Source organism: Quercus suber, unplaced genomic scaffold (genome assembly GCF_002906115.3).
Source record: "Quercus suber isolate HL8 unplaced genomic scaffold, Cork oak 2.0 scaffold_383, whole genome shotgun sequence".
In the NCBI taxonomy this organism is placed as follows: domain Eukaryota; kingdom Viridiplantae; phylum Streptophyta; class Magnoliopsida; order Fagales; family Fagaceae; genus Quercus; species Quercus suber.
The window spans coordinates 105,688-127,812 of record NW_027069835.1 but is presented as its reverse complement, the minus strand read 5'-3'; the positions used below and the strand labels follow the sequence as shown (position 1 = coordinate 127,812).

At 38.8% G+C, this 22,125-nt stretch overlaps 1 protein-coding gene and 1 pseudogene across 1 annotated transcript; one reads left to right on the top strand and one right to left on the bottom strand.

The window, feature by feature from the left end:
- The window catches only part of LOC112018144 (putative UDP-rhamnose:rhamnosyltransferase 1), a 53,869-nt pseudogene that overhangs the window by 1,952 nt on the left and 29,792 nt on the right, over positions 1-22,125 (top strand).
- Positions 13,519-15,330, bottom strand: LOC136062128 (uncharacterized). Its single transcript, XM_065760833.1, has 3 exons — positions 14,952-15,330; positions 14,063-14,909; positions 13,519-13,765 (listed from the first exon to the last, which is right to left on the bottom strand). The coding sequence occupies exons 1-3, from the start codon at positions 15,328-15,330 to the stop codon at positions 13,519-13,521; spliced, it is 1,473 nt and encodes a 490-aa protein (XP_065616905.1).

Genomic DNA, 22,125 nt, shown 5'->3' with positions numbered 1-22,125 from the left:
TGACAAAACCAAAACCCAATTAAATCAAAACTTTCATGAAAAAAATACTTTAAAGGTGCTACTTATATATATATATATATCTATCATATGGGGTAACAAAATAGTAACCTGACAAAGTTGGGATGGATAGGATAAGATTGGCTAATGAACAAATACTTTAACTCAATTACATCAATGGAAAATCCAGAAATGTAAAAACCCAGATAGGTACAAAAAACTTATAAATTATTTACATATGAAATAAATAAATAAAGAAGAGAAAAGAAAAAGAAACAAAGGATTGAATAGAACATCACATCATTGCTATTAATAATGAAAATATAGATTGACATATGACAAATGCTTCTTAGACCAATGGTAGAAGCTTAGTTGTCTATAAGCAACAAATACATGCAATTACTGATATCTGATTTATAATCAAATACGTGTCACTACTATCAATAATGAAAAAGAAATAGATTGACAAATGACACCTACTTCTTAGATCGAAGATAGAAAAAAAAACTTAATCCATATCATATACATGCAGCGATATCTATCATATTTCATTATTAAGATTGAGAAATCAATTGTATCCACTAGTTAAATCCACTTGGTGAACTAATTGATGGAATTGATTACAAACATCACCATCATTACTTCCACCCATGGAAATATCCAAAATAAACATATTCCCTTAAAAAAAAAAAAAAAACTCTCACCACACACATACACAAATTAATACAATAAACAGTATACTACCACCCCATTAAACTGTACACATATATACAACAACTTCTTCATCACAAACACAAAATGAAAAGAAGAAAAAATCCATTGCACCATTTTGAAAGACCATAATTATTACTTACAAATAGAAAAATGAATCCAAATTTGTGAACAGAACACTACAATATATATACTATGATATTAAAACTCAAAGTATAAAAGCAGATTTAAAATAGCAACCATATATTTGCGGTAACTATTAAACATACACAGGGGAAATATAAATTATTTAAATATTTATAAGGTACAATTGTACTAAGCATAGATATAAATTATTTTATAAACCTGCTCCATATATGTAAAGAAAAGAAAAAAGAAAATTAAAAGAACAAAAGAGACATATAATTTAGTATGAACAATGTAATGAATAACTAACCTCAACGTACTCCACACCAATTTCATTGAGATAATTAGGAATGTTGTGTGATGAAAGCAAGTTGATAACTCCACCTCGCTCAGTTTCCACTAAACAAATTCAAACCCATAGCTTAGTTTCCATATACACAAATTAATACAATAAACAGTATACTACCACCCCATTAAACTGTACACATATATACAACAATTTCTTCATCACAAACACAAAATGAAAAGAAGAAAAAATCCATTGCACATTTTGAAAGACCATAATTATTACTTACAAATAGAAAAAAGAATCCAAATTTGTGAACAGAACACTACAATATATATACTATGATATTAAAACTTTAAGTATAAAAGCAGATTTAAAACAGCAACCATATATTTGCTGTAACTATTAAACATACACAGGGGAAATATAAATTATTTAAATATTTATAAGATACAATTGTACTAAGCATAGATATAAATTATTTTATAAACCTGCTCCATATATGTAAAGAAAAGAAAAACGAAAATTAAAAGAAAAAAAGAGACATAATTCAGTATGAACAATATAATGAATAACTAACCTCAACGTACTCCACACCAATTTCGCTCAGATAAAATGGAATGTTGTGTGATGAAAGCAAGCCGATAACTCCACCTCGCTCAGTTTCCACTAAACAAATTCAAACCCACAGCTCAGTTTCCATACAAAAAAAATTCAAATTGATTATCACCATTTTAATATCTATTTAAAAATTGAAGATGTAACTCACTTCAAAAAATATTATCGTCAAAATATACTACTAAACTCAGTTACAAAGTTCCAAACCTAAGACTTATCTAAGTGTGTGCACAAACTCAATTACAGATACAAAAGAAACATAGCTAAAACAACACATATGAAAATAATAACCCAGCAGTAAACGGTTGAAGTTACACGTTATTATTGCTCTTTGGTATAATGGTGTTTTTGTTAAGGAGTGAAAAGAAGTGGAGCAACTATTAAGACAAAGAATTCCATTAGTATGATTATAATGAAAGTGGCAGGACACAAAATCCTTTACAAAATACTAGGTCTTGAACCATAGTTTGTTTGTATAAAAGGGATGGATATAGGTGGCTAAGAAAGTGAGTCCACTTAGAAGCACTTTTCTTCATGGACTGGGATATTTTCCAATTACTAATTCTCATAGCTATGACTTGGCTCATGAGTTGTAAGTGCACTAATTTCTAATGGTTTTCTTGTTTTTTTTTTTTTTTTTAATAGGAAAAATCAAAAAGTTCTAATGTTTTTCTAGTATTGTGCCATTTTAGAATCAACAATGAAAATAGGACCTACATTTTAAAAAAAATGGTATTGCAGATTAGGATAATTAATTGTTACTTTAGTCCAAAGGCGTGGGTAAATATTTTTTTTTATAGATGATTAAGATCAGAATTTTGTAAGTGAAAGAACGAATAATCTTCCATCGAATTAGAATCCTTTTCTTGCAATTTTTTTATAAAGGATTTTCTATAGATCATGCAAGTAACTTTAAGTTTGCCACAAAAGGGGGAAAATTTTCAGCACCCCCCAATTTCTCATGCTAACAAAATGAAACCTTGGTAAATTCGGAAAGCTAATAAGTTCCTTCTCTTTTATTAGGGTACTGATAGATCAAGTAACAATTACAACTTTCTTTAACTGTTCTTTGTAACCTATTGGTACCTCTGCCCACTTATTTACTTTTTGATTGGTAATTAGTACAAACAGAAATTGAGCGACTTGATAAGGCAGGGATTTTCGAGGGTTAAGGCTATATCCATTGTTTTGCAAAAATAACTTTTTCCATTGAAATGGAAACTGAACATTACAATATATTATGATATTAAAACTCCAAGCATAAAAGCAGATTTAAAACAGAAACCATATATTTGCTGTAACTATTAAACATCAGAAGAAGTAAAGGAAAATCCATAAAGCTGGATTGTTGGAAGGACCATATCGTATTTGCTCAAGGGTTAGCATCGGAGCATATTTTCTAGAAGATTAGGATAATCATGTAGTATCACGCCCATGGAATGTAAATAACCTTAAAAGGTATTATTATTAATGAGTTTCCCTTCATCAATATTCTTATCTATTATATGAAGGTTTTTGTATTTTCTGTTGCCATTACTATTCTTTTAAGTGTTTAAACTTAAACTCAATCATGCCTGAAGTCCTCAGACCAGATGATATGAGTTAGTTAATACTCCATTACAATCCTTATAAGTGTTTAAACTTAAACTCAATCATACCTGAAGTCTTTGGACCAGATGATATGAGTTAGTCAACACTCCATTACAATCCTTTTAAGTGTTTAAACTTAAACTCAATCATTCTTGAAGTCCTCGGACTAGATGATATGAGTTAGTTAACACTCTATTACAATCCTTTTAAGTGTTTAAACTTAAACTCAATCATGTCTGAAGTTTTCAGACCAGATGATATGAGTTAGTTAACACTCCATTACAATCCTTATAAGTGTTTAAACTTAAACTCAATCATGCCTGAAGTCCTCAAACTAGATGATATGAGTTAGTTAACACTCAATTACAATTCTTTTGAGTGTTTAAACTTAAATCAATCATGCTTGAAGTCCTCGGACCAGATGATATGAGTTAGTTAACACTCCATTATAATTATTTTTAAGTGTTTAAACTTAAACTCAATCATGCTTGAAGTCTTCGGACCAAATGATATGAGTTTGTTAATACTCCATTACAATTCTTTTATGTGTTTAAACTTAAACTCAATCATGCCTGAAGTCCTCAGACTAGATGATATGAGTTAGTTAACACTTCATTACAATCTTTTTAAGTGTTTAAACTTAAACTCAATCATGCTTGAAGTCCTTGGACTAGATGATATGAGTTAGTTAACATTCCATTACAGTTTTTGTAAGTCTTTAAATGGATCCTAAGATTAGATCCCTCAGATCAAGTGCTAGGTTTGAATTAACACTCAGTGGCATCCTTGATAAAGGTTAGGTAAAGCACTTAACTTTTTGCTTAAATATCAAAAAAAGTAAAAAGCATCTTTATCTTTCAAAGTTTATTACTAATTCTTATACGAACCAGTTTAGGTCAATACTTAGCTAAGTTATTTGCATCATTAGTAGGATGTTATTGTTGATTCTGTTCAAATTAAGGTAGCAACAAAGCAATACTATCCACAATAGTGAAGACATAGGAAATAGGAAAAGAAATACATTCATTAACATAAGAGAAAGAGAATACATTGTTCTAAATAGCAGTTCTCTAAAATAAAAACAAATAAAAATACATTCATTAACTATTGGGCTTTGGGGCTGTGGTCTTTGGGGTTGAGGGATCGGTGGCTTGAAATGATTGAGAAGAAGCAGCTACCTTGGACTTAGAGTCAACTTGTTTATCTTTCGCTTTGTCCTTGGAAGCAACTTCTTTCTCCTGAATTTTCTCCTTCTCTTGAACTCCCCCAACCTCCTTACCCTAATCCATTGTCTGGTTGGACCCCTTTAAAGCCTCAGTAGGGTTAAGAACAGCTTGGCTTGTAATGGGCTACGTTAATGCCTCTGGAAGATGCTAAGGAGGGAAGGGGTCAGAATCTGGGAGCTCACGAATTTCTAGGTGATAATATATGCTCCCAGATTGCCTCAGAACAGAGTCTGTTGGGATTCCTGCAGCGTCAAGGGCCTTGCCCCATGTTACGCCATAGTATTCCTGGCAAACCCTGAAAGTTCCTTGGCCAGCCTTATCTGCGTTTTTTCCACGCCGAGCAAATAAGACGCTGATTTTTCCGCTTCCATTGCCTCTTTGGCTAACTGGGCCGCATCTTTCGCCTTCTGGAGTTCAGCTCGAAGATCTTTCACCAGTTGCCTTTCTATTGCCAAATCAATCTCAGTTAAATGTAACTTTTGGCGTTGATCTTCGGCTTGTCTCTCTACAGTTTTTAAGCCCGTATTAGTGCTGTCCCTAGCCCTAATCACTTCTTTCAATTGTCCAAACAGCTTTGCCTGATCTTCCTTAAGGCTCCCCAAGGTTTTCTTAACCTCTGACCGAGAATGGGCCTCTGCCCTGGCCTTGTTACAGCCATCCTTGACCCATTCCTCGGCCACGTAAACCTGCTGGGTAATCTGCATAATAGGAATAGGAAAGTTTCGAGTGAAACATAATAATAGATAAGTTGAAGTGATTAAATATTTATATAAAGGAGTAGGTCAAATCACTTACCATAGCCAAATCCCTTTTAAGGGATAAGAAGAGCTCAAAGTGATTAAAATGCCTGTAAGCTTTCATGTCTCTGGGCAGGAGAAGTGGCTGCTCCAAGGCCTTGGCAATATGACCCGCCTGCCCTCCCTGGTAATTTTTGACTGAGGCATCCCAAGCGATGGGGGTGCCATCTACCTCAAGCTTAGGGGACCATGTGCGCGGTTGTCAGCGTACATCAGCCGCTAGGAGATCCTCTCTGCTCTCGACCGAAGAGGATCTTCTGCCTCACTAGATTTTAACCACCTTTTGTTGTTTGTTTTCTAGTGTAGGGTTAGGATTTGTGGCCCAAGCCCAAAAACAATAAATTTGTAGAGTGTGGATGATAGAGCTAGGTTGACTGTGGAGCTTATAACGGTTGATCACAACGTCCCAGTATAAACCAGCATGAAAATACACGTAAAAATCAAGTAAGTTCAAGTCCGAAGAAACTTATGATAAATTGAATACAGGTTACAATTCTTAGGGTTATAGTCAGACCTCTCATTTCTTTTCTTTCTTCCCTTTTCTTTTCCCCCCTTTTTATTAGGAGTCCTTCTTCTTTATATAGCATCATCCTCCATCATCCCCATCGTCCACTTATTCTTCATTTAGCTCTCTACTTGAGTGCATGTCATGTCATGTATCTCCCTCAGCTTTTTGTGAGTGGTGGTAGCTGAAGTTACATTGTTCAAGGGTCTTCTCCACATAAATGTGGCCAGAAAAGTTGTTGCAGTGCATTTAATACGGTGATGATAGCTTTTCCTTTTAGCTATTTCTCCGTTCCTCTTATCTCCAGGTGTGTCTAAAGTTTCTCTAGATTGCGAAAGTCACTAGTAAACTCATTCGAACTCCCCAGATATTTACATGAACTAAAATATTTTCACCCGAGGATAATGATTTCTTCGGAACACTGATGCTCTTTTCGGACGGAGTTTCTTCGTCTCCATGTATCCTTCTTTCACGCGAAGTACCCCTCGACAATTTTAGCCTCTTCGGACATACAATAACCTTCACATTGGGCTTTAGGCTCATTATGTATGGCTGGGCTCTTCCCCCCACAATAGCCCCTCAAAATTTTAATTTTTCCTTTGCCTCCGAAGAGAAAAAAAAAATTTTTTGATTTGCTACAAAATAAAAATCAGAAATGCAAAAATATCTTAGTTCACCTGTGTATGATCATAGATTTGCGCACTTCATAATTGCTGCTGCCGTTTCAAGGTTTCCAAAGCACCATTAATTACTCCAGGCGGCGTTTTGTCTTTGCCATCTAACGGTGGACTACTGATCCAACGGACGTGATTCTTCCTCGAAATTTGGGCGGGATAACTCCTTCCCCTTCATTTGTCTCTATATAAAGCCCTAGAGGAGGTTTTTCCTCTCTTACTTTACATATTTTCAGACTTTCCAGTGAACAGAGGCATTCAAATCGACCAGACTCTACGACCATCACATCCTAAATCTACAAGCATCTCCACAAGCTCAGATATCATTTTTCGATCTGGTTCGTGTAAGTCTTCATATATTCGTCTTTACTCTTCTCCTCAAACACCCTTTTTGTCCTTCGAGTAGTCACCCCCTAATCACTGTGTTTAGAGTTCCTTCTATCTCGTTTGTTTAGGATGGGTAGGTATCAGTATCTGGTGGATAGTCTGCTCAGATGGAGAAGTTTAAAGCCACATACCGCATACCAAAAGACATGGGTTTGAGATATAGCCCCCCAGAAAAAGTCCTAATAGATCGAAAAGAGGGTGAAGTGATAATCCCTATCATCGCCTTCCTGGAAGGAGGAATGACGATTCCTATGGGCCCCATCACTACTAACTATCTTCGAAACCATAGGCTTAGCCCTGAGCAATGTGCGCCCAACGTTTTTAAGGTTTTAGGGGCCGTCGATGATCTGAACCGCCATCTGGGCTTGGGACTCACCTGGTTAGACGTGGTGCATATGTACGAGTGCCACAGTCAGAAAGGAGCGGGATATTATTTGAAATCTCGATTCGACGCTGTTAGGCTCATCTCCTGCCTTCCTAAGTTTAACAAGGGGATGAAAGACGATTATCTGATCATCTCGGGTGCCTGGCATGACGGTTTTCACTGCCCAACCACACCAGGAGAGCCAGGTGGGGGCATCTTAGATTTAGGCTTGCTAACATTAGATTTAGGATTGACCTTTCTTTGCAACTTAGTCTTCTCGGTCTTGCTGTTGTCAAGTTTTTGATTAAATTTTTTTGTGATGTTGACAGATAAAAGAAATGTTTCTTCTCGGCTGATCCTTACCAACACCGCCACGCTTAACTACTTGTTGAGATCGGAGATTTTTGTAAGTGAAAACGGGCAACTCCGATCGGTTCCCCTCATTCTCGGTTTTACATCCAAACCATTCGATTTGCAGCTGGTCGAGAATGCGATAAGACAAGGAGACTATCGCCTCAACCGAATCGACGTTGGTCAGAAGGATTTTTTGGCTCCATTCGATCTTCCTCTAGTGCCACATCCAAACCTGCAGGGTGCACCACTGCTCGTCCAGCCTGTTCAGCAAGTCCCCCTGAACCGGTAGTTGTAGGCGAAAGGGTTGGCTTTTCGACCTCCTTACTAGAGGAACAAATAGATACATTTAAATTCGAGGGGGAAGCTTCAGGAGGGATTCAAGTGATACCATCCTCGGACTCTGAGGAGGAGATTGATAGGCAATCCAGTGTCCATCCTCCTATTCTGATAACTGCTCTTCCGGAAGACTCTTCGGAAGAGGAAAATATGTCAAACTTGAAGGCATTAATGAGGAATAGGGGCAAGAAGGTCGAGCCGAAAGGTACTGGGACTTCCCAACCAGTGGTGAGTTTACCTCCACCGCCACCTCAAGTTCCTGATCTCGGCTTAAAGCCCTTGCCGGACTTGAAGAAGAAGAGGCCCCTCGAAACTGAGGAGAGGGAGGTGGTGGTGCCACCAAAGACAACCAAGCAACAGAAGGTGGTGAAAGACCACCGGAGCAAAAAGGCCTTATCTACTGAGAGTTAGGATAAGCCTCCTGTTGCTGATGTGCGCTGAGGGCCACGCACATGGTTTCCCAAGTTGGAGTTGGACGGCGCTCCTATTTCTTGAGATACTTCCCTCAGAAACTATGATGGGGGAAGAGCAGGGCTAGTGGCTAAATTTTTAGAGCAACCATTGCTCCTCCCCCGAGACATGGAGTCATACAGGCGTTTTAGCCAGTATGAACTCTTCATGTCCCTGAAGAGGGACTTGGCCATGGTAAGTGAGTTAATCCAGCTCTTCAGTTTGGCAAGTTAATTTTTCGCTTGTTTTTTGCTAACTCTTTCACTTTATTATGCAGATTACCCAGCAAGTCTTCGTGGCCGAAGAGTGGAATAAAAAGGCATACATCGAAGCCCAAGCAGAGGCCCACTCTCGGTCCGAGGTAGAGAAAACCTTAGGCAGCTTGAAAGAGGAGTTTTCTCAAATCTCCGAGCAGCTTAAAGAGGTAACCAACAAAAGGAATAGCCTTAATGCTGGCCTGCAAAATACTGAGAGCTAGGCCGAAGCCCAACGCAAGTTGCTAAATGAGACTCAGACCAATTTGGCAGCTGAGAAAGCGCTTGTGAAGGAACTTCGCGCCGAACTCCAAAAGGCTAAGGAGACTGCCAAGCTAGCTCAAAGGAATGCTCAGCTGGCTAAGGAGGCGATCGAGGCTGAAAAGAAAGCAGCATACCAGCTGGAAGTGGAGGTGATCGAAAAAGGTCTAACTGAGCAGTTTGCCTCGGTCAGCCGAGACTACTGTGATATAACATGGGGCAAGGCACTGGATGCTGCTGGGGTGCCTGCTGACTCGGAACTGAGGCTGCCTGGGAGCATATATTATGACCCTGACATTCGAGAGCTCCCAGGGTCTGATCCCCCTCCTCCAACACAACTCCCAGAGGCTTCGGAGCAATCCTTGGTCAGCCAAGTTCCTCCAACCACCCTTGAGGCCTCCAAAGAGTCTGGTCAGCCAGGTGATCAGAGCAAACCAGCTGAGTCACCCAAGGATAAGGGCGAGGGCTTGGAAAAAAAGAAGACCTTTTCAGAGCCCAAGGACCAGGCCTCAGAAGCTGCTGCTACTCGGACAAGCCAAGCTGCCGACCCTGCGGTCCCTCAAGCAAAAACTTAGATACTTAGATTTTTTTTTTAATTATTATTTTTTTTCTTGTTTTTCTTTTATGTAAGGGATTGTAAACTATCCTCTTTTGATCAATAAAACGGCTTCTCTTTTACTTTTGGTGTCTTTATTGCATATCATATGACTTACTTTTGCTAGAAATAACTGTACTTTGTAATTATGGTAATGTAGGTAAATATAATCACCATATCATGCTGATAATGTACATAACTAAAATTGGCACTAAAAAGAGCAGTTGTATAAGAACTACTACTAAATAATGAATGCAATGAGTGTTATAAAAGCTTCACAGGTCTTTTCGAACATGCACAAAGAAGGCTTAACATAAGTTAGAGTTAATTTAAATACATTCGAGAATGTCAGGTAAGACTCATTCCAGAGTTAAACTTCAATAACAATAACTACACAGAGGTGTTGACTAACCCACACTATCTGATCCGAGGATTGCAGGCATGTGAAGGAGTGTTAACTAATCCAAATCATTTGGTCTGAGGATTAGAGGCATAATTAGATTTAAGTTTAAACACTTAGAGATCCGATAAGGAGTGTTAACTAACCCAAATCATTTGGTCCGTGGACTACAGGTATGATTGAATTTAAGTTTGAACACTTAGAGACCCGATAAGGAGTGTTAACTAACCCACATCATCTGGTCCGAAGACTACAGGCATAATTGGATTTAAGTTTAAACACTTAGAGGTCCGATAAGGAGTGTTAACTAACCCAAATCATTTGATCCGAGGACTACAGGTATGATTGGATTTAAGTTTGAACACTTAGAGACCCGATAAGAAGTGTTAACTAACCCACATCATCTAGTCCAAGGACTACAGACATGATTGGATTTAAGTTTAAACACTTAGAAAACCGATAAGGAGTGTTAACTAACCCAAATCATCTGGTCTGAGGACTACAGGCATGATTGGATTTAAGTTTGAACACTTAGAAAACCGAGAAGGAGTGTTAACTAACCCAAATCATCTGGTCCAAGGACTACAGGCATGATTGGATTTAAGTTTGAACACTTAGAGACCCGATAAGGAGTATTAACTAACCCAAATCATTTGGTCTGAGGACTACAAGCATGATTGGATTTAAGTTTAAACACTTATAGAACCGTTAAGGATGACGAATTGTCATAGGGATTAAAAAGAATATTCGATTAATAATAGTACCTTTTAAGGTTATTTACATTCCAAGGGCGCGGTATTACATGACTATCTAAGTCCTCAAGGAAATATGCCCCAATGCCAGCCCTTAAAGTGATAGGATATGGCCCTTCCCAATTGGGTCCTAGCTTTCCCCAGGATGGGTTTTTCGCAGTGCCCATAACTTTCTTGAGTACCAAATCACCAGGTTCTAGAGGCCTTAGCTTTACATTGGCATCATAGCCTTGCCGGAGCTTTTGTTGGTAATGTGCCAATCGAACCATTGCATTTTCTCTCATTTCCTCAATCAAGTCCAAACTCCTTTCTAGCAGTTCATTGTTGCTGGTCGAACTGAATGAACTAGTTTTCAGAGTTGGGAACCCAGTTTCTAGAGGGATGACAGCTTCAGCCCCATAAGTCATCGAGAAAGGGGTTTCTCCAGTAGATCTGCGAGGCGTAGTTCTGTAAGCCCAAAGTACGTGTGGCAACTCTTCCACCCACTTGCCCTTTTACTGTCGAACTATAGGCCATTGTCCGAGATGAGAGTATGAGGAACTCCGAAATGAGTAACAATATTCTTCCATACAAATCTCTGCACATCTACATCTCAGATGTTGGCTAGAGGTTCAGCTTTAACCCATTTGGTGAAATAGTTTGTGTCGACCAGAAGGTACTTCCTGTTTCTTGCGGCTTTTGGGAATGAACCCACTATATCTAAGCCCCATTGAGCAAACGACCATAGACTAGATAGTGGGTTGAGGACTCCACTTGGTTGGTGTATGTTCGGCGCAAATCGTTGACATTGATCGCACTTCTTAACATACTCATGGGCTTCTTTTTGCATGTTCGGCCACTAATAACCTTGAGTAATGGCTCAGTGAGCTCAAGGCCTACCTCTGGTGTGACTCCCACAAATTCCTTTATGCAATTCCTCTAGTAACAACTCAGTCGCTTCAGGATGCATACACAATAGGTACGGTCCTGAATAGGAGCGTTTGTATAATTTCTGGTCTTCGGATAGCCAGAATCTGGTCGCCTTCCTCCGAATTTTGTCGGCTTCCCCCTTTTCTTCAGGCAGAATATCCTTTTTCAAGAATTTAACTATCAGATCCATCCAACAGAGCCCGGTTCTAATTTGATGAACTTGGATTACATCTCTTCTTGCCTCAGTAGGCCCATGTAAGTCCTCGACGAGGATAACTCTCAGCAAGTTTTGTGCTGAAGAGGTAACGAGTGTGGCCAGAGAATCAGCATGTGCATTACCGCTTCTGGGTATGTGCAGCAAACTAAAAAATTCAAACTGAGATTGCAGACATTTAACTCGGCTCAAGTATCCCTGCATCCTTTCATCCTTCGCCTCAAACTCCCCCTGTACTTGACCCACAACTAACCTTGAGTCCGAGAACAACTCCACTGCCTTTCCTCCCATTCTTTGGACCATAGAAATTCCCATCAATAGGGCTTCGTACTTCGCCTCATTATTTGTTGCCAAGAAATCCAGCCTTAACGATTTTTCAATGATGATTCTCTCAGGAGACATCAATATTAGCCTCACTCTAGAACCTTTCTGGTTCGCTGCGCTGTCCACATACACTTCCCAGTGGGAAGGGCCTTGTTGAGAAATCACGCCAACTGATTTTTCATCCATGTCCTTCTCTGCCGTCACTTCTTCTAAACTAGGTTCCGTGAACTCGGCCACCAGATCTGCAAGGATCTGCCTATTGACTGAAGTGCGAGGCATGTATTTGATATCGAAAGCCCCCAGGATAGTGCCCTATTTGGCTATTCTCCCTGTGTAGTTGGCACTTCGAAGTACGGATTTAAGCGGGAGTTGTGTGAGCACGACGACCGTATGTGCTTGGAAGTAATGGGGCAATTTTCGTGTTTCAAGTACTACTGCCAAAATAGCTTTCTCCAGTGGTAAGTACCTAATCTCGGCCTTATGTAGAGATTTACTCACATAGTAAACTGGCCTTGATCCATTCGTATCAGTACTAGACTTACAGCATAGGGAGCCACAACAATATAGGCAAACAGGACCTCATCCGGTTCAGGGCTAGACATAATTAGTGGCTGACCCAAGTATTCTTTGAGTTGTTGAAAGGTCGTAGCACATTCTTCAGTCCATTCAAACCCTTTCCACTTGTTGATCAGTGAGAAGAAAGGTTTACACCTATCCGCAGATCGAGAGATGAATCGGTTCAGGGCAACTGTCATCCCTGTTAACTTTTGAACCTCTTTCAGATTTCGAGGAGGCTGTAGATTTTGAATAGCCTTTATCTGATCGGGGTTAACCTCAATTCTCCTGTGTGTCACTATGTAACCCAAGAATTTTCCTGACCCTACACCAAATGAGCATTTGGAAGCGTTCAGACGTAACTTGTGCCTTCTTAGGATTTCAAAAATGTTGTCAAGGTCCTTCACATGCTCAGAAATGACTTTGCTTTTTACCACCATGTCATCTATATAGACCTCAATGCTTTTGCCTAATTGTGATTCAAACATCCTTGTCATCATTCGCTCGTAAGTAGAGCCTGCATTTTTCAGACCGAATGGCATCACTTTATAATGGTAATTACCTGTAGGGGTAACAAAAGCGGTCTTCTCCTGGTCATCTGGGGCTAACGGTATTTGATGGTAACCTTGAAAAGCATCCAAGAAACTTATCCGAGGATGGCCGACAGTAGCATCTACTAGCTGATCAATTTTCGGCATGGAGAAAGGATCCTTAGGACAAGCCTTATTTAAGTCAGTGAAATCTACACAGACTCACCATTTCCTACTCTTCTTCTTCACTACTACAGTATTTGCTAACCACTCGAGGTAAAAAACTTTTTTAATAGCTCCAGCCTATTTGAGTTTCGTTACTTCTTCTTTGACTGCATTTGCATGTTCTTTAGATAGATGCCGAGGAGGCTGCTTCTTGGGGACAATCAGCAGGTTGACCCTTAGATGGTGGCAAATGAACTCTGGATCCACTCCTGGGGCTTCGTAAGCATTCCAGGCAAATACATCAAGATTTCTTTTATGGAACTCAATTAGCTCTTCTTTTTCTGGTTGAGGTATCTGAGATCCGACTTGAAAGAACCTTTCAGGACTGTCCCCAATTAGAACTTTTACTAAATCCTCACATCTAATGCCTTCATCTAGATCTTCGATGGGCGATTCCCAACTTTTTAACTGCTATAAGTCCCCCTCGGCCCTGGCCGAGGACTCGATTTCGGGCTTGTGCTGGATGGCAGCCACCAAGCATTGTCTGGTTGAGGATTGATCTCCACGGATTTCACAAACTCGCCCTTCGGATGGATATTTAAATTTTTGATGTAAAGTAGAGGAAATAGCCCCTAGCGTATGTAGCCAAGGTTTGGCTACAATTGCCGTATAAGGGGAATACACATCTATGATAATGAAGTCTACTTCTACTACTTCCGAGTCAGTCTGTACAGGTAGCCGTATTTGGCCCTTCGGGGTGACAATTCTTCCCTCAAAGCTAACCAAGGGAGAACAGTATGGTGTTAAGTCATTAGGTTTGAGGTTCAGCCCCCTGTAGAGGTCAAGGTACATTATCTCCACCGCGCTATCCTGGTCTACCATTACCCTCTTCACATCATATCCTCCAATTCTGAGGGTGACTACCAAAGCGTCGTCATGAGGTTGGACGGTTCCAATCTTATCTTCATTCGAAAAGCCTAAAACTGGCTGGATAACCGGTCTAGTTCTCTTCGGATCTCGACCAAAGTCCCCTACCGGTAACCGAGCTATTGACATAACCTTGGATGGCCAGGACCCTGTTCTTCCTAGTGTTGCGAAGATGATGTTAATAGTTCCTAATGAAGGTTTCGAAGAATCATTCCTCTCGGGCTCGGAATTCATCTGACCTCCTCGGCCACTGGAGTGAAGCAAGAGGTGCCTCAATCTACCTTCACGGACCAGTTGGTCCAAATGATCCCACAGACTTCTGCAATCTTCAGTGGTATGCCCATGGTCTTGGTGGTATTGGCAATAGAGATTGTGATTGCGCCTCTCAGGATTCCCCACTATCTTACTCGGCCACTTAAAGAATGGTTCATTCTTGATCTTTTTCAAAACTTGGTGGACTGGCTCCTTGAACACTGTATTGACTGCTTGAGCATTTCCTGATCTCGACTGCCCAGTGAAATCTCTCCGTGGCTTGTTGTTATTGTAACGGTCCGACCTGAAATCCTTCCTCTCCTGGGGGATAACCTTGTCCTTACCCTTCCCTTGTTACTGATCTTCTTCAACCCTTTTATATTTTTCAATACGGTCCATGAGCTGACGCATGTTAGTAACAGGTTTACCAGACAAGGACGTCCTTAAACTGTGGTCAGTAGGGAGGCCGAGCTTGAACGTGTCGAGGGCCATTGCATCAAAGTTGCCCTCTATATCATTAAACATCTCTTTATACCTATCCGAGTAAGCCTTCAAGGTCTCACCCTCATGCATGCTCAAGGATAGCATAGAAGATAAGGGCCTGGCCACTCTTCGGCAGGTAACAAAACGTGAACCAAAAGCTTGAGTGAGCTCTTTGTAGGAATTGATGGAATCTGCTTTCAGGCTGTCGAACCATCTTATTGCCACCGGTCTAAGACTGGAGGGGAAGACCTTACACATCAGATCTTCATTTCTGGAATAGACAGCCATCCTTTGATTAAAGTGGCTCACATGCTCCAGAGGGTCCGTTTTACCATTATAAATGGTAAAGGTTGGCTAGTTAAAATGCCGAGGAAGTCTCGCTCCTTCGATCCTGTGCGTGAATGGTGACCTAGAGATTTGATTCAAAACCTTACTCATAGCATCGTTTCCTAACCCTCCACGTGATGGGCTTTGAGGTTGCTTTTTGCGACGGTACTCCTCTTCGTATGAAAAGGATTCACTGATTGGTGTTTGAGACCTCTGCTCGTAAGTGACATCTTGCTCGTCACCCCAATCCTCATCAGAATGCGAAGAAATATGTTTTCTCTTTGCATGGTGCAACTCCCTCCTTAACCTCTTAATTTCCAGTTGCATGTTGTTCTTCTCTGCATGAGACACGTGACTTCCTCCATGCGGTTGACTTCACTCAGGGTACGTAGTATGCACGCTACCTTCACGATCTTGTCTTTGCTCCAAATTGAGAAAAGGGTCTATGTGTTGGGACGCCCTAGATTCTGCTGGTTTTTGCCCTGGTTCAGCCATTATCAACTGTTGGTTCCACTTCTACTCAAGCTCTTCCCATAGACGGCGCCAATTGTAGGGTTAAGATTTGTGGCCTAAGCCTAAAAATAATAAATTTGTAGAGTATGGATGATAGAGTTAGGTTGACTATGGAGCTTATAATGGTTGATTACAACGTCCCAGTATAAACCAGCATGAAAATACACGTAAAAATCAAGTAAGTTCAAGTCCGAAGAGACTTATGATAAATTGAATACAGGTTACAATTCTTAGGGTTACAGTCAGACCTCTCCTTTCTTTTCTTCCCCCCCCCCCCCCCCTCCCATTATCCTCATCGTCCACTTGTTCTTCATCTAGCTCCCTACTTGAGTGCATGTTATGTCATGTATCTCCCTTAGCTTTTTGTGAGTGGCGGTAGCTGAAGTTACACTGTTCAGGGGTCTTCTCTACATAAATGTGACCAGAAAAGTTGTTGTAGTGCATTTAATACGGTGGTTGCAGCTTTTCCTTTTAGATATTTCTCCGTTTCTCTTATCTCCAGACATGTCTAAAATTTATCTAGATTGCTGAAGTTACAAGTAAACTCATTCGAACTCCCCAGATATTTACATAACCCAAAATCTTTTCACCCGAGGATAATGATCTCTTCGGAGCACTGATGCTCTCTTCGGACGAAATTTCTTCATCCCCATGTATCCTTCTTTCATGCGAAGTATCCCTCAACAATTTTAGCCTCTTCGGACATACAATAACCTTCACATTGGGCTTTAGGCCCACTACGTATGGCTGGGCTCTTCCCCCCACACAAAGTAAATATTGTATTAAGCTTTATAAAATCCTACATGAAAGGATATTTGTACTAAGAACTTATAACGTTAACAAGTCCTAAAAAATTTAAATCAAGAACTTTCCTGTGGTGTTATTTAGTCCTTTCTCAAAAAGCATGAATTTTTCACTTATATTTTCAAGCAAAACTCATACATACAAATGTATACATGCACGTACACATATACATGTATAAATGTGTGGCTATGTGTGTGCGTGTCTAGTTTAATAATGTTTTGCATTATATAGTTTGGCTCCCCTTAAAAAAATTCCTGTCCTGTCTCTACCTTGTTTCAACTTGTTTGAATATCTATAGAGGTTTCACACTTTTTTTTTTTTTTATCTAATCTGATATTGAAGTACACAACTTGCTATAGCTTTCTAAGAGTTAAGGGTTAAACTCTCTCCACTTAGAACTATCATACATTGAAGTTGATAATTGTTTCTTTTATCATGTAACAATGACATGAATGGACACATGTAAAATGTTACTCTCATGCAAAAAGAAAAGCTAATCTAGGAGTTCTCATTACAATGTGTTATGGAAGTGTTAACAATCAATGTGCATATGCTTTCACTTCCTATTATATGATTGCCATTCAATGTCAGTTTAAGCCATGACTTTGTGTATAATTATGTATTTCTACTTATTATTTATTATGTGAATCTATGGTATTCTAGATTGAGAGTCATCTTTTTATTGAAATTCTTGCATTGTCTCCATCAAGAGGTAAAGCTTCACTGTTCTATGTGTTGCATGCAGGTGAAATCCTATTGATACATAGAATGTGTTGATGACTGCAACCATTAGATCATTGGGAGGCTTATCAAATGTTAGGTGTGGGCCCTTGGGTGGGGACTTGATACCACGAAGTGGGGTTTCAATCTTTTCAATATTGAATTCTAAGCTATACCACTGTTTAGAAACGGGAAAAAGAATAAAGAATATGTATTTTAAATTTGGGTTTACTTAACTGTTCACTAAAAGTTATCTTTCTTTTATCTCCAGCTTTCTTTCTCTTTTGTGGCTGAAGAAATTGTGAGGAACAAGGTGAAGAACACAAGTTAACTTTGGATTTTTTTTGAAAGTTGTAAACTTAGTTTGAGCAAAGTAAGTAAATTCTAGTTAAAAACTTGTAGAACTCTATATATACTTGTGATGTTAGAAATTGGTTTTGTGGTGGGTTATTGTACTGGAGCAAGCAGGTGGCTTACATGGTGTTATAAGGTGGTTTAAATACATATTGTGAGTGTTTTTCATTTCTTGCAAATGTGAATGAGTATTGTTGATTAGATGTGATGAATAGTAAATACATATTGAGAGTGTTTTGTATTTATTGCAAATGTGAATGAGTATTGTTGATTAGATGTGATGAATAGTATTTTATTTGATTTTATTACTTCTAAGCATCATACTTGTGATGTTTGTGAGTGGTTTTGTGGTGGGTTGTTGTGTTGGAGTAAGCGGGTGGCTTGCATGGTGTTATAAGGTGGTTTAAGTTCATATTGGGAGTGTTTTTAATTTCTTGCAAATGTTAATGAAACTTATTGATTAATAACAATTGTGTTCCTTTATTTGATTTCAATACTTGTAAGCATTATAGTTGTGATGTTTGTGATTGGTTTTGTGGTGGGTTGTTGTGTTGGAGCAAGCGGGTGGCTTGCATGGTATTATAAGGTGATTTAAGTTCATATTGGGAGTGTTTTTAATTTCTTGCAAATGTGAATGAAACTTGTTGATTAGTAGCAATTGTGTTCCTTTATTTGATTTCAATACTTGTAAACATTATAGTTGTGATGTTTTTGATTGGTTTTGTGGTGGATTGTTATGTTGGAGTAAGCGGGTGGCTTGCATGGTGTTATATGGTGGTTTTAATTTATATTGGGAGTGTATATTTATGTGTGCAATGTATATTTGTTTAAGTACTAATATAGACTTGTGCATTCATGAATGAGATAGAACTTTATCTAAGTAGCTTATAGACTTAGATGCTAGAATACATTATGCATGAGTTGTCCTTATTTTACTAAAGTAGCAGTCATCTTGTAATTGTAGTCAAACATGGATAAAAGTTGGATGACAATGTGTAAGACACTCGATGGTAGATTAATCCATCCATATATTGAAGGGGTCAATGCATTTATTAATTGAGCTCAAAGAGGCAAGAGCTAGGGACGAAGAGGAGTGAGCTAAGGAGCAAGAGGTGCGAGCTAAAGCAAGATGAGGTCCAAAAGAATATTCTTAATTTTTTGAGGAGCAAGGGTTATGATGACGCTCTTACTTATGGGGGTGGTTCAACTTCAAGTTAAAACACTTTTTGGTTAGTACTTTATTTACTTTCTACAACTTATACATTATGAGTTGTGATTTTAATTTATTGGTATGGTTACTCTTAATGCATTGTTAGAAATGTTTCTTATAACATAGTTAATGTTTTTACTTTACGATTTTAACGAAGCATTGTTTTTATATTTGTGCAGATTTCTTATTGGTGGCTTTTAGGGGATTTACTTTTGGTATTACTTGAAGACATATGAGGACATCTTCCCTTAGTTCTAAAATAGGGTTTATGTAGAGTTATTGTATGCATGGCAAATAGTTATTGTATGGAAGGAGTTTGAATTAGATACTTGTTTTATTTTTTACTTGTGGAATGGATGGATCTTTTTATTTTATTTTATTTTATTTATTTATTTATTTTTATAAATGTGTTATTGAAATAAATGTGTTATCCAAATGTGAGGTTTTAATAATGTAATGACAGGTTACAAGTTAATATCAAAGCCATGAAAAAAATAAAAATAGAAAATAAGTTTTAGTGATGAATTTTTTCATCACAAATATAGCAACAAAAAATTGTTTTAGTGACGAAAATTTCGTCACTAAATATAGCAAAATTTTGTAAGAAATGGTTTTAGTGACGAATAATTTTCATCACTATATATGATTTAGTAAACTAAAGTGTTTTTAGTGACGAAATATTTTTGTCACTGAATAATGTTTTTAGTGACGAAACGTTTTCGTCACTAAAAGTTTTTTTTTTTTTTTTTTTAAATCAAATTGGACTTTTAGTGACGGAATTTTTTGTCACCAAGACTTTTAGTGACGGGGCTACAGTGACGAAATGGGTTTCATCACTAAAAGTTCAATTTCGTCACTAAAGGTCCTCAGTGACGAAAAACTGGACTTTTAGTGATGAATTTTTTCGTCATTAAAAATACATTTTGTTGTAGTGAATCCAAAATTAAATGGACAGCTCGAAGTTGCCCATCTTCACTCACAAAAATCTGAGATATAAGCAGGTAATTAAGGGCTGCTACTTTGGTCAAGCTGAGTCGAGGAGCAACGTGCCTTTTATTTGTCAATACCACAACAGAGCTAAGCATAATCAGAAATTATTAAGTAAAACATCAATACAAAGAGAAGTAGAACAAAGTTGATGATGAAGAACCTAAATCTATTATTAGGGAACCTAAATCTATGATATCCCACCTGGCTCTCCTGGTTGGGTTGGGCAATGAAGACCGTCATGCCACGCTCCTGAGACGATCAAGTAGTCGTCTTTTATCCCCTTGTTAGACTTAGGACAAGAGATGAGCCTTACAATGTCAGATCAGGATTTAAGGTAAAATCCCACCCTTTTTTTTTTTTATGACACTCATACATATGGACTACGTCGAGCAAGGTGAGCCCTAAGCCTAAGTGCTAGTCCAGAGCATCAACCGCTCCTAAGATCCTAAAGAGGTTAGGTGCACACTGGTGGGGACAAAGCCTATGGTTACGAAGGTAATCTCTCATAATGCGACCCATGGGGAGAGTCATGCCTCCTTCTATGAAGGCTATCATAAGGATTATGACTTTTCCCAGTTCTCGGTTAGTTGTTATTCCTTTCGGGGGACAGTACCGTAAGACTACTTCCTGCGGTATGTGATCTGTCTCTTTAAACATCTCTATCAGGGCAGGGCTGTCCATTAAATACTTAAATCTACCCATTTCGGATAAATAAAAAAGGAAAATACTGAAAACGATAACTGGGAAATGAGAATTTGAGGGCCGAGGAAGTGGGTCGAGGAGAAAAAGAAGGGGTTGAAGAAGTTAGAACTTACACAAACTAAAGTGGAGGATGACCTTTGAAATCTTTATAAGGGTTTTCAAAGATTTCTAAAGAAGTAAAATTTTAATGATTCAATGGATTTTGGGAGTTTGAATGCTTGGGTTCGCTGGAGAGTCTGAGAGATTGTGAAGTAAAGGAAAAATGATCTCCTTCGAAGCTTTATATAGAGAGCAGAAAATGAGTGGGAGTGATCCTGCCCAAACCTTGAGGAAAAATGTCATCCGTTGGATCAATGTTTCACCGTTGGATGCCAAAGACATAGTGCTGCCTAGAGCAATTAATGACGCTTCGCGAATTTTGAAACGTCAGTAGCAATGATGAAGCAACTAAAACTAGGCTCCCACATGTGTAAACTCAGGTATTTTTACATTTCTAGCCCTTATTTCTATGGTAGGTCAAAATCCCATTTTTTCATCTCAGATGCGAGGGAAAAATTAAAATTTTGAGGGGCTATTGTGGGGATAAGAGCCCAAACTTGTATATTGGGCCTTGGGCTTTATCCGAGGACGTGAAAATGTCCGAGGAGGAGTAAATGATTGGGAGAGGTCTAAAGTTGAGAATCACGTAAGGCTAGGATGGAGGAATATAGTCTGAGAAGTATATCCTTCTCAGATACGATGAATATCAGTCAAGCAGATACTTGGGCGGTTTAGGTGACCTCCCAGGAGGTTCCAATGATAAGGATGAACTTCAGGCAAGTACAAAGGTGATAAGAATACAAAAATATCTAAAAGAAAAGCTGCTACCACGGCATTAAATGCATTGCAGCAACCTTTCTGGCCGCATTTTTGTGGAGAAGACCCTAAACAATGCAGTCTCAACTACCACCATTCACAGAGAGCCAAAGAAGATGCTTGATGGGACATGTACTCGTGTGAAGGCTTAGGTGATTGACAAGTTTACGATTAAGATGGTCTGAAAGGGAACTATATAATGTAAAAGATTTTCCATAAGAAGGGGATCGGAAAATATAGTGGGGGGGGGGGGGGAGGGAGAGGAAAGAATTACGGTAGCACTAAGGACTGTATTACCTTTCATGAACAATGGTTCAATTCATAGTTCATCTCCTCTGACACCAATTTAATTGGGTTTTAAGTGTGTTTTTGTACTTGTTCATCTTTTAAATCCTTACTAGCCGTTGTTCAATTCGTAAATAGTCTAGCTCTTCCACCCACTCTCTACAAATTCATTGGATTAGGCTCATTGGGCTTATATCCCATATCTTTCGGCCTTGGGCTACAAATCGTGCCCCTACAATAATCTTTCTTACTGAGAATAGATCACATTGTAATGGAGTAACTATTACTATTCATAAGTTTGGTTGTCACATATGGAAAGCTTG